The following is a 14,285-nucleotide window of genomic DNA, read 5'->3' on the forward strand; positions in this document are numbered from 1 at the left end:
GGCCGCACCGAAAACTGCATGTTTAAATGTCCCGCAGGATATTTAAAGATGGGGCGTTGGAGCGGCCTCGTGTTGGACATTTAAACATGCAGCTCTCGACAAGGGCAGTCGGGACATGGAGCTGTCAGAGAGGCAGACCTGGCTTGGCGGGTTGGGTGCTCAGCGGACAGCGGGCTATCGGGTGCAGGAGCGGACATCGCGTCAAAAATGTCCCGGCGGCGTTTTGAAAGCGCCCAAAAATCCCTTACCGAATATTACACCAAAAAATAAATTATTTTGCCGTCAAAAAACAAAAAACAAAATGAGAACTGCACAACATTAATTCCTAAAATAATATCTAGTTATAAAGACTATCAATGAATTATTATCCATATTAGGCCAGCCCATTCATGAGCAATGAAGAGTTGCTCCGCTTTACACCATGTTTGTCTCATTTCACCAGAATTTTAAAAAGGTGCAGAGTTTCACACCTCCATTTTGCTTTATAAATAATATCTTAATTCCCATTTCTACATTGATCACTTATTTTGCATACTTTATGTAAAAAAAAAAAAAAAAATTGGGATATATGAAATATATATTACAAGAAATGCCTGGTAACAGTCTTAATCACTAACTTTATAATCACTTTTCTCTAGCAAGGGGGTGCTCAGCTCCAGTCCTCAAGCATCCCCAACAGGTCTGGAATATCCCAGCATTGGAACAGATGGCTCAATCAGCCAAAGACTAAGCCACCTGTGCTGAAACAGAATAGACCCCTGTGCTGAAGCTGCGATATCCCAATGATCCTCATGACCTGTTGGGAGGGGGGCTCTAGACTGGAGTTGAGTCTCCCCTGTTCTAGCACATGCATAGCTCCCAACTAAATGCTAGTCAACTGTGTAGAGGAAGTCCAGGCTGCACTGGAATCTCAATCTATTATATTAAAGTTGCTAACAAATTAGCGCGTGCGTATATAATACATACATATACAGTTGAACAAGACAGAGTCAACCTCATTCCAGGGGCCAAAAGAAGGCAACAATATAAGAAGCTATCAGTGGTTTCTATTGGCAATTTTGATTTAAATTGTTTTTGTTCATTTAAAAACGTAATTTATCATAAATAGTTCATTCTTATAGCTAGAATCACTGCTGTACAACATTCTGGTCCATGTACAGTTAAACAAATTCCACTATATAGGTTGTTTTGCTGAACATGTACCAAAAAAAATAAAAATGTATTACATGGATCATGTCGAAGGCCGTGTCCATGCTTAGCGTGACCACGGGCGAACAAATTGCCGTGCCTCAGTGACGACAGCCATAGTTGCGAGATGGACAGGTCATGTGCACGGTTCAGCCAATGAGGACGAGCCACTCAAAGGCACTCCTCCCCATCGCGTTCCTCCTCTAGATCCGAGTCCTCGGATCGGCTTTGTCACGCTCGCCTACTTTATCCGAGGCCTAAGATGTGTTACTAAACAGGTCTGTAAAGGTTTTAAATTATTTTTCTATAATGGGATAAGCTGTAAATGATATTTTATTACACACCTGGGCAGTCACATTTTGCATATGGCTTTTGTTAATGCGATGACTTCTGAATGCTGTGGCCCAACATGTGAATAGCAACACAATATCAAGAAGTGATTGCTCAGGTATCAAGACAAGGCTATACTACACTGGCTCTACAAAGTCATTTTGGTCCAGGAAATGGTACAACCTTCAAAAGAGTAACATCCACTCTCCCCCCATTCCCGCTTACTTGGTTAGGATAGGATAGTAAATCTGTCATTCAAAAGCGGTTGCTGTCAAAACAAGACTGATTAACACTATTGTAGCAGCACATATTACTTGTTAACACATTAAACAGTGCAAGTCGGCCTACAGCTGTCTGCTAAAGTATTATAATACATTTGCATAATGTAATTGTAACGTGCATGCAATGTTGGCCTGCAAATGGAGAGCATATTGCTTATGCCATTACTTTACAAAATGCATGTACTACAACTATTCAATTAGATTCTTGATGCGGAGGAGGCCTGAAGAATTGACAGACCCAACAGAAGTAACTATAACTTGGTAGCCAAGTAGCTCCTGTTCATGCAAATCTGTTAGCATAAAATATGTATGTACACACAAACACTTTGTATGACCATGTTTTCTACCAGCTACAAAGCTAGAAACCTCCGTTCCAGGAGAAAAAAAAGGGAACCGTGGAAGAGTGAAAGAAAAAAAAAAACTTCAGACTTTACATGCAGAAAAGTGTTAGAAATAGTAGAGGCGTCTACTGTTCCAAAATAATTTGCTGCTATTTTTTATATTCCTCCTACACTAAATGTGATCTGATTGATCAAAAGGAAATGTATACCACCAACAGTCTGAATAAATGTTTCTTTTAAGCAATAAGAAAGGATGCATGAGTGAAAAGGTCTGTGCTTTACCGTCTCATTGATAACACTGGGAGAGGACCATATTCCTCCCCAATTTAGTTCTGCTCGGCTAAGGCCAGAGCCCTGATGCTTCCTAAAAGAAACAGCCCTGCTGTTTTATTCACACCACAAGTACATTTGTTCAAAAGCTTAACAAGAGCACAGAGGGTGATGCAAATCCAAAGAAGGCCATTGATAATTGAATGGTCTTGGAAAGCCTTGCTGTGCAGTGGTTGCATACAGCTATGCAAACCAGATCTGCCAGACTGACAATTACTTCCATTGCCGCTCTTCCTACTGCTGCCTCTCCTCACAGCCATGTCTTTTACAGAGCGTAAAAATTGTATTTCTAGTTTATTTACCAAGCCTTTGAAAGAATAACTCACAAGTGCATCCAAGATACTGTAAAAATTCAGTAGGACGCGCACAGGCTTTTAGCGCCGTGTTTTGATGCATTTAACAAGCGAGTTTTTTTTTTGTTTGTTTGTTTTTTTTAAACCAAGCAATTGTGCTCATCATGTTTAAAATCAAGCCACGTGGGATGAAAGTGACTGACGTGGGACTTTTAGCAGATGGAAAGAACAATATCTTAAAGGTGGAAAGCGTGATAGCAAAATCAAAAGAACAGGGAAGCTGAAATGAACTGTCAAGGTATTTGAAGAGTAAGAATGCTGGTTTAATGGCACAGAAAGGATATTGAAAGATGGAAAATAAGAGTAAGAGAACATGAAGGATAACAAAGAGGAATACTAAGCTTGATATTGCACTGCTGCAGACTGGAAAGAGCCAAAATAACATTGTATTAGCACACATCAAAAAGCAAAAAAATAAAAAAACACCTTATGTAAAGACATAACAAATATAGGCAATATTACAAGTCATCCAGAGAAAAAAAAAGGAGTAAGTATTTCATGCATAATCCCTTCCAAATAAGCTTTTAAGTCAATAAAAAAAAAAATATTTTGCAACTGCTATTAGTTGTGTTTTTAATTCTTAAGAATCTTATTAAAAAAAAAAAAAAAAAAAAAAGGGAGAAACCATTTGCAATCCCGACAGTAGAGGACATGGACACCACTGACACAAGTAGTATAGGTGCACTCTATCATGCAAACATTCTCTGATACCAGATCATACAGTAAACCACAAAGCCAATTTCGGACCAAAGCTTACAAAATACTAAACTTGTGTATCAAATTCAGAACCTCCCTATTATGGTTGTTGTTACCGCAAGCATCTAAAGAGGTCTGTGTACACCAGGGGCGCTCAGCACCAGTCCTTGAAGGCGTAATGTGACAAGCACAGTCATATTGGAGCTATAAAAGTTAAGTGTGACACGAACAAGCAGTTTTATAGAAAGAGGTACAGAAATATGACAAAGTTGCAGGCATGATGAATTTATAGCAATTTATCACCTAAAGCGGCTATATGCAGGTAAAAGGGTCTTTGGAATTTAGATTAAAAATAATTTTGGGTTTACAATATCATTTCTGACACCAACACTAGTGGAATTATAAGGAGATACATTATTTATCCCTCTGGCTTCTGATCACTGCTCATTTGTGAGAGAACAAAATCTCTCCCCATCTTGTCTGCTCCATGGAAAATAGCAGGTGGGCGATCAGTTTCCAAAGCATATACATTCATGGTTGTGTCAACAGTAACATTAATAGTGACCGCAATTAACAAAAAAGTCATATTTATGTACTCATAGTACAGTTCAAAGGGAACTTTTTAAAAACACTATTTTCAGCATATGCATTTCACTGAGCGCAGTGTTCATTTACTTGCATCATAAAGTATTATTTTACATAGCCTTAAAGGAGCAATCCAAGCAATATCCTACATGTGTGTTTAATTAAATCAGTTCTGTAGTATTAGATCACGTACTACCTTCTTTTATATACGGAGTATGTTTTGATTTCTATAGCAAGTTTCAGCTCTCCCCCCCGCAGCAAGATCTTTGTAACACATTTTGTGATAATTAGGTGCAATATTCCCAGCAGTTAGAGCTGTAAACGGTAACAATAGCTTGTTACCTTAGTAATATAAGAATACATTGTAGCTGCAGAGTTAGGCCGTGCTTATAGTGCGTGCGACAGCGACGCAACTGGTGACATCACCCGTTGGTGCTAGCGAAAGTTGTAATTCGCTTTGTGGCGATGTCGCGGGCGACCAGGTCATTGATTGGTTCAGAGGCTGTCACATGTGCCGACAGCCCCTAAAAAATCAAATTTGACCGGCTTCCAAATCTCGTGTCGCGCTTACTATAAGCGCACGGGACGGCGGCAATACATTTGTTTTCGGGCGACGTTGTCGCTGTAAGCGCAACCTTACACTGATTGAAGGATTGATTTTAAACTGAAAGGCAGCCATTTAGTGAACCCTGGGAAAGAGGATTTTGTAGTCACGGGAGAACCAAAAATCGATTGGCAGCTTAGGTAATTAGTTTTCAACAAAAAGGTAATCAAATGTTCCCTATATTTATTTTTAAAAGCTGCTTGGATTGCCTCTTTAATGCCAGTTAATACTGGAGAGCAAGCACACACACAAAAATAGCCCCTCTATGTCCAGCACGTTTATGTGAACTGATGAGAGCTTCATCAGGATTTCTTCCCAGTCATTAGTCACATTAATCATCAATATTGAATGTATCAAATGAAAATCAATTCTAATGATTAATGTGACAACAGCATGTTGAGACTTAAAGCGCTGGATGGTGTGTCAGCAGGCAGCTCTGGTTTAGGGTCTGTAAAGCTCTGTGGACTAAACCAATCACAATATTTTAGAACAGCACATTGATGTTATCAATTTGCAAAGACTGTAAGCAGGAAGCAACATGACAAAGGACTTGCTAAACAATATAAAGTACGGTAGTAAAACTTCCAAGCTCCGGATCCAACATTAAGCTCTGTATCTGTGTCTCATGTACAGGAGCATCTCAACACAACAATTCATTATTGCCCCTGTTTTTTTTCCCAGATCGATTTAAGTTTCTCACCCAGATCACATACTTCAATGTGAAACATAATTGTGTTTTAGAGAAGTATTCATCTTGAGCCATTTCTTGCATGTCACACAAACAGCTCATTTTTTTTCTAAATCCCCCCTCACAAACGATGTAAATGTTTGCATTGATCATTGCAACTTTAATAACCGCTACAAGGTTTGGGTTTTTCAGTAACCCATCAGTCCCTACCTAGGAACTAAGGAAACTACTGTACTGTGTAATCAATCAGATTTGTTATTGTGCTTTTTTGCACTCAGACATTTAGTCTAAAGCCATTACATTTATCTTCACGTATAAAAGAACTATGAAAAATAGTAATGCAATATTCTGGGAATTAATCGAGTTGAAATCTTCCATAGCAATGGTAAGATTGATTCCCAGCATACTGAACAGGGGGTCTTTACTGCAACTTCATCATATGCTAATAAGTGGGGCTCAGAACGTAATATCCATTAATGGGGAATTGTACAAATAAAAAAACTACACGATCCAATGAAGCTTTCTTTCAGATTAAATAAACATGTTTCTGAACAAAAAGGGGAAAAACACAGAAAGAATGGGTGAGCTGTGTAGTACTCTTATTGGGCTCCCCTGTGTACATGAAGCCACATCTATAGTTAATTCCACACTAAATACCTTACAAGGTCATCTAAAATTAATGTTTCCTCGATGTCGACGCTGCATTAAGTACAACTGTTCAGAGAAGATTTCACTTGTGATATCATTTGTAACACTGGGAAGCGGAAATGTGTAAAGATTCCCTGCTAATCCATCTGATTAATCCTTTTTAAAGCACAAACCTCTCCCATCCTCTTTACCAAGTACTTTTAGTGGCAATAGTAAGGGAACAGTACGTTTGTGGTGTCATGTTGCAAGGAGAATTCACAGGGTTAGCAATCAATCTCAATAGACTTAAATATGCTGATGTAATAAAGCACATAACAAATCAAAGATGGCTACCTCCTAAACAAAACTACAGACCTCAGTTTTTTTTACAAGTCTTACAGTGTTCTTTTACCATTTTAAACATAGTAATGCTAAAAAAAAAACCCTGGGCGGCGCGCGGACCAAGGCCAGGGAAAGCACCCGCTTTCCCTCAGCCTCCGCACGGCTGCAGTCCTATGGACACAGCCTAAGTGATGTAGTTTAGGGTACTACAGCACTGCTACTGTGGTGGGCGTGTACATAACACTATCAGTACTTTGTGAGGTTTGGATAAAAAAAATTACAGTCAATGTGGCAGGGTTGATTATAAAAATATTTTGAGTGTTTTACGTTGGATTATGAAAAGCACTGGTACTGTGTGTTTTATTTTTAAAAAGTATGAATAGCGTGTGAGTTTTATATTTATGTGATATTTATGTTACACAACAATAAATACTGTAGTTTATGTCAATTTGTAAGGCTTTCAATAGCAGCCTTAGGATAATGCTGGAGCAGAAAGTGACGTACGAGGTAGCAGAAACTGCTTATACAGGTCTCCAGTGTTGTGGAAGTGAATGCCAGCAGTGTAGTGCTACTATATGTGACAGTAATAAATATCTTATCATTTAAATGGTGTAGATACAGGCCCAGGTTGTCATGTTTGTGCTTTGTGTTGAGTCTGTGCTGAGGTACAACTGTAGTTACATCCAGGGTCATGAGGGCAGGAGTTGTTGTGGCTTGGGGTGTTTTGACCTTCTGGGTGGTCCGTGCATGCGCGACTGTGGCAGGAAAGGGGTTAACCAGGCTTATAATAAAGCTCACTTGTTTAACCCTGACACATGTGTTAGGGTCTTAGAGTGTCAGCTCTGGGACCCAGATGTCAAAAATGTATTACTGCAACTGTATACTGATTTTGCGACATTAAAGATATCTGCACAAGGCAAATGGGGTTAAAAAGATATCTGCAGGTATACACAGAGTCATTAGTATAGCAGGGGCTCCCCAGTATAGCAGAGGTACCCACATACATGCCCAGGTATCCTGAACCTAGTTTAGGGGTTCAGGGAATAACGCCAGCTAGGTGATAAAGTGAAGAGTTTATTGGGGGATAAGGAAAATGTTTAATTCATATTAGAATAAAACTGTGTAAGTTAGGTTTTAAAGTGTAGCAACAGTTAAGGTTTTCACTCTCATCCCAACAGACTTAGTGCATGTTAATACAGAATTGTAGAAAAGTATAGGTTATTGAAGCCAGTATATTTTTTAAGCAACAGTGTTTTAAGACATGGTTAACCTGTATGCTTTAAAAAAAGACAGGATCTTTAGTCCTGCAAAAAAAAATTTTTTAAAAACAGTGGGGGGCTAATGGATAATGGATGAAAGAGACGTTTGTCCCAGAGGTGCGATCTGTTGTGCTAACAGGAAAGGCTGTGTCCTCTCTTCAAAAGGGACATTTGTTCTAGAGGTGTTAAACCTTTTGTTCACAGGCAGGAGTGAGGAAGACTGAGTGGCACTCATTAAGGAAGCAGGATGCTATGTGGATATGGCCAGGGGCGTGGCTACAGAAGAGATCAACCTGAGTGACCTTATTAAATATGAGAATATCATGAGACGTCCTCTGCGAAATGAGAAAAATTACATGGGTGTATCGGTGGGACCAAGTCATACATGATGGTTACAGACACGTGAGGTCTAGCAAGTCCTAAGAGACAGATTAATATTTCCCTTCATTTTAGGATGACCCGGTTATATTTAGTATTATTGGGACCGCGCATGCGTGCCGGAATGTATTAATATGCCTCACGTGTCAGGAAGTATTACAGAACTGAAGTTATGATTACATTTAGATATGAAAAGCCATTTTTAAACATCCTTTGGGGAAGGAGTTTTACCCTGGGGTAAGACTGTCAATCTCACCACTGATTTATGACAGGGAGGCATTATGTCTCCAGGGAAGTAGGCTTGGCTAGATATACTAAGCAGCTGAAATGAAAAGTTGGCACATGCTCGCAGCATACATTGAAGCTTCTACCAGGCTACCTGAAGTACTGGCGGAGCATGCCCATAGGTGGGAGGTTTGGTTCCCACGCCAGAGATTGGCTGTACATTACGGAGATAGGACATTTGGAGTTTTTAAAAGTTGGTGCAGTCAGTCAGATAGTTAGGTCCATCTGAGTTCCATCAGAGTTCGATCAGGTCCATCTTGTGTGATTCACCGGAGATTCAGTCCCATTTGAGACGTTCCAGCTCTGAGTAAATCATCTAAATTTCTCAGAGGATAAGTGACCAGATTCCAACAGCAAGAGGCTAAGGGAATGAAAAGTGGCCGGGATTATTTTGCTGTGTGTTTGCAACTAAGAAAGATTAGTTTTGTTATCCCAGTTTCCAAAGTAAGTGTGTCTTTTTCCTGCAATTTGTGTAACATTAGTTGTGTACGTTCCTTATGTGAAAAAATGCAATTTATTTTATCTCTCTGCTCTTCTCAATCAATGATCCCGGTAATTAAAGTGTTAATAAGCTTGGTCTACCGTGACAGCAACCTCTAAGTCTAAGGGCTCATCCAGGCTGAGTGCGAGCACGCGATCTAACACATTGCAACAATGTGTTTGACCAGTGTGCATGTGCCCGTGAGCGCTCGAGAGAAATGATTTTTAATTTGTAGCGCTTGCTCTGGTCACATGCGCGGTTCAGGTAATGAGGGCAAACCGCTCCCATGACATCATGTGCACACAACCCCTGCGCACGCAACTACACTGAACACAAATCGCCCCTGCTCTCACGGCAGCGTGCTTTACGAGAGCGTGCTCGCTCCCAGCCTGGCCTCGGCCTGTGACAGGCTATACATGCTGGTTTTCTTGTGTTTGTATTTGCACATGTACTATGCCTATGTATGGTACTGTGCATGTGCGAGTTGAAAGCTCCGGTTTTGGCATGTATAGGATACATTGAGTGAATGTCTGTCAATGCGCATGTGCTGCATGGTGTACAATAGTTGTGTGAAAAGCATAGACAACATATGCACATGCGTGTAATTTTTCTGAGTTACTGCGCATGCGTAACAAATGTACGCAGCTGCGCATATGTCAGGGACTGAGAACTGCTTATGTGCATGCGAGTGAGGGCCAGAATACTGATGCGGAAGCACAACTTGTTTGTTGCCAAAGCAGACAAGTCAGTGTTTGCATGCTTGGCCACTGGTGGGCACTTTGGCAGCCCTGTTGCTGCTCATGTGCAGCCCCTTCCTGCACAATCACTTCCGCTACAATTTTGTCTACATGATGGAGATTTGTACCAATGTAGTTTTTGAATGTACCAGGTAAGAAGTTTCACCTCAAAAAATAGATGAGGAATTCTCATGAAATTCAATTAATGGTAGGGGGGGGAATCAAAAACAGGACATATTTATAAGTCATGGTTGCTTATACAGCACATACTTTGGCTCTCACAACTCTTACATTACATGAAGAACAAAAAGCACAACATTAAAATATATATATATATCATATATATCTTTATCTATATCTATATCTATATATAACTGCAGCATGTAACACAATAACACTTATGGCTGATAAACTTTTGGGGGTACACAGCTGTATTCTGTGATCTTCCACCTGCTGTTTTACATGGCAGCAGACAATGACAGATGAGTGCTGGCACAAAGGAAGCAGAAGCCAGGGGGATAGGTAATGTATCTCTAAATAATTCCATCAGTTCGTTTGTCAGAAATTACATTATAAACAAAATAATTTAGGCCAAATTCCATAGACCTATTACCCGCTTTAAATGGTAAACTGCACTAAATGGAACGTGCCTGCAACCTTGCATCACATTTCTGTACCTGTGTACTTGTGTCACACATACATATTATAATATAGGAGACAAAATTACACTGCTGTACAGTGGGGTGCACTGGGTCAGAGATAACTGTAGGTATATATCCCCATCACTAAAGGTGTTGGGATAAGATAGGAAAATTCAATATAGGCAATCGATAGCAATAATGATGATGATAAGACAACCACTGATAGCAGGTGTCCCTTAAGAGCAAAACCAGTAGCAAATACAAAAATGGTAAGTGTGAAGCAAAGCGAATTCTAATTGTATTAACACAAGGAGAGTGCAATAAGTGGGATTCAAACAAAATAGATGGCAAGTATAAGAACATTCACTGCCCCACAATAAATGAAAGAAAGTCTATGTGTGCTGCCCCAGATGCAAGGATGACCACTCTTCTTCAGATGTGGACCTCAAAAAACAAAATTGGGGGCACAGATATAGCTTAAAATACGTTATATAGAACATTCAGACAAGTTAAAAATAATGCACTCACAAAATATACAGTCAATTGTGTTTGAGAGACCCAAGACTCACTCTCTGTCTCCATGGGTGATCAGCTGTACTCCTCTCCTGTGTAGTTTCTGGCACTCTACAGACAGACCGCTGGAGCCTGAATTTTTCGGAGGACGTCTGCGTTTCCAGCAGACCATACAGGCTTCAGTGGTCCGGCTCCCAAGCGCCAGAGACTACACAGGAGGAATACAGCTGATCACCCATGGAGGCAGAGAGACTCTGGTCTCTCAAACACAGGCGACAATATACTTTTTATATTTTGTGAGTGCATGCTTTTTAACTTGTCTTAATTTTCTATATAAAGGATTTTACACTGTCTGCACCCCCCCCCCCCCATTCTGCTTTTGTTCTGGAGATATAATATGCCTGAGTGCTTGAGTCACAAGTGTGTGTGTGTATACACACACACACACGTGTGCGCTCGTTTCACATTCTTGTATGTATTATATTTCAAAAGAACTATTAATCCCAAGGGCAGAACAAACAACACAGGAAAATCCCTTAAGGTTGGAGGGAAGGAATTTTTCACCAGCAACAAAAGGAAAGGGTTATTTCAAGTAAGGGCAGTTAAAATGTGGAATTCATTCTACATGGAAACAGATGGCAGATACAGTACATATCTTAAAAAAAAATTGGACATATTTTTTTAGAAAGGAAAGTTATAGAGGGATATAACAAATAAGTAAAACATGGGAAGGATGTTGATCCAGGGAGTAATTCGATTGCCAATATATGGAGTCAGGAAGGAATTATTTTTCCCCTTATGAGACATCATTGGATGATACGTCACTGGGGTCTTTTGTTTCCCTTCATCTGGATCAATATACTGCAAGTACAGATATAGGATAAGTATCTGTCATCTAAATTTAACATAGGTTGATGTTAGGTTTTTTTTTTTTTTTTTTTTTTTTAAACCTAACCTACTATGTAACAGTGTGCTGGCATCACACACCCTTGTATAGCTTCTAATATGTCAGTGTGCTTGTGTCACTCTTGTATCCCATGTATTATCTGTGTGCATGTGCCACACATGACTGACTTTGGCACACTCCTGTCCATCTTCCCATACGTTTGTGTGCTTGTGCCACACATCTCTGTCTTCTTCCATATGGCTGTGTTTCATCACACACTTGCCCATCTATTTCCCACATGTGTGCGTGCGTGTAGTGTGCGTGCGTGTAGTGTGTGTGCGTGCGTGTAGTGTGTGTGTAGGTTGTGTGTGTGTGTGTGTGTGTGTGTGTGTGTGTGTAGGTTGTGTGTGTGTGTGTGTGTGTGTGTGTGTGTAGGTTGTGTGTGTGTGTGTGTGTGTGTAGGTTGTGTGTGTGTGTGTGTGTGTGTAGGTTGTGTGTGTGTGTGTGTGTGTGTGTAGGTTGTGTGTGTGTGTGTGTGTGTGTGTGTGTAGGTTGTGTGTGTGTGTGTGTGTGTGTGTGTGTGTGTGTGTGTGTGTGTGTGTGTGTGTGTGTGTGTGTGTGTGTAGGGTGTGTAGGGTGTGTGTGTAGGGTGTGTGTGTGTGTGTGTAGGGTGTGTAGGGTGTGTGTGTAGGGTGTGTGTGTAGGGTGTGTGTGTAGGGTGTGTGTGTAGGGTGTGTGTGTAGGGTGTGTGTGTGTGTGTGTGTGTGTAGGGTGTGTGTGTGTGTGTGTGTGTGTGTGTGTGTAGGGTGTAGGGTGTGTGTGTGTGTGTGTGTGTGTGTGTGTGTGTGTGTGTGTGTGTGTGTGTGTGTGTGTGTGTGTGTGTGTGTGTGTGTGTGTGTGTGTGTGTGTGTGTGTGGCCGGGTCTCCTCTTACCATCCCTCCTCCTGCCACAGGGATAAACTTGTCACATCTGCCATGTCCGCTGCCGGCTCCGACACCCACCAACTTCCTACCAACTACACACGGGACTCAGCAACTACTCTATGTTAATTAATCTGCTAATTAGTTCATTAACGGGTGTCCGGGTTCGGTGACACCTCATCAGGCAGCGCGAGAGTCGCGTGTTTATGACACGGGAGGAACTAGACGATGAAATTAAAATCCGCCCCGGACGCCGCACATGCAATAAGCGCGGACCAGTGACGCACGGCCGGGGGGCGGCGGCCGCAGCCGCGCGAGCCTATGACATCACTGAGGGCAGCGTCGCCATGATAGCTGAGGGCAACATGACAAGGGAGAGGAAAGTCAAGAGCGGATGCTGCGCTTGCAGCAAGCGCCTCCCCCTTCACTACAATGCATAACAGCGCTGGCCATCTCTGAATGTTTTATACAGTGACATATCCATATTGTACAATATCAGTACATAGGCCATAGCACTATTTCTTCTCCCTGAGCCCAGGTCCGCTGCAGGACTTAGGTTATAGTGCATTAATCAGACCCTGGTTTGAGGGACAGGAGGCTGTGGGGAGCCGGCCACCTCCAAGTCACCCACACAGTGTAGGACATGTAGGGAGAGGATGTGGGTATATGTTAAAGGAAAGGACCATGTAGTGGGTAAAAAAAAATGCAATCGCCCTTAAAGTCATCATTTAACTTTTTCTTATCCTGAGAAAAACATGTTTTCCTTTTGTTCAGCTCTGCTGAATTCATGTCATGCGTTGGTTATTTATGTTCAACTGTGGCTAATTGCATTATCAGTATTTAACAAGCAAAGAACACACTTAATATAATTTACCTGTAGATCTGAGAGTACAAGTACTTTTGCCAAAAATCTGTTAGGTAAAGATTCTAAAAAAAAACACATAATTTGTTTAAAATTGAATTTTTTTTTTAAGTGTAGCCCTTTTTGTGAACGCCTGCAATAAGGAACTACTGTGGTGCATGTACCTGTGTCCTCAGGAGCTCTGAGCCTCCGCTATTTGGGAGCCTGGGGTCATACCTTTATTAATCGCGGTTCAGCGCCTCCACTTGCCCAGGATCCCCATGATAGAGATTATACCCTGAGCAAGAACATCACAACAGCATTATGCAACAGCAACCTTTTATATATCATGCATAAAGAACAAATGATCTGCAGAATAAACATATAACATTACACACACACACCGTGGCTCGGCCACACCTTATTAGGGATAATGTCCTGTACATAGGTGGCTCTGCCACTCTCCCTAGGAGTATGTCTTATAACCAGTATAGGTATGGTACCATAGGATTTGCACAGTTGGCCCAATTAGTTAGTGGGAGGCGGGATCAGCGCCTGGTGACCGGTGTAGGTGCACTTATAAACAATGATACCTTCCGGTCACTGCGATGACCATCACACTCCACGCAGGGTCCTAGCGTTGCTCCAGCCTTTCGCCGTCACTCCTTGCTGCAGCGCCGTCTGTATCCAATCCAAGATGGCGGCCGCAGCTCCGCAGTCAAATCACACTAATGGGAAATGTCCGTACCAACTAAGGCCGTCCTTACAAAACAGCACCCTACGGTGACAGGGGAATACTCCTCGGGCCGGGGGAATACCTTTTACCTAAGCGGACGGGTCTCTGACCCTCCGCTCGCGCACACGAGGTTCCGCCAACCTCCTCCTTCACCTCCCTCCCGTTTCTGTCCCACCGCCCACACGCATCCGGTTCCTCTATACAGAGTCTCGCACCCGATTGGTTCTCAGCCTCAGCTGACT

The 14,285-nt window shown here is 41.6% G+C and overlaps 1 protein-coding gene across 1 annotated transcript in view; it reads right to left on the minus strand.

The window, feature by feature from the left end:
- Positions 1-12,722, minus strand: part of TDRD3 (tudor domain containing 3) — a 277,196-nt gene extending 264,474 nt beyond the window's left edge. The window contains exon 1 of the mRNA XM_075591037.1: positions 12,479-12,722. Coding sequence (XP_075447152.1) covers positions 12,479-12,522 — 44 coding nt within the window. The 5' untranslated portion in view covers positions 12,523-12,722. The remainder of the gene's footprint in view (positions 1-12,478) is intronic.
- Between the last annotated feature and the right edge of the window lie 1,563 nt (positions 12,723-14,285).

This window comes from Ascaphus truei, chromosome 3, assembly GCF_040206685.1.
Source record: "Ascaphus truei isolate aAscTru1 chromosome 3, aAscTru1.hap1, whole genome shotgun sequence".
NCBI lineage: Eukaryota > Metazoa > Chordata > Amphibia > Anura > Ascaphidae > Ascaphus > Ascaphus truei.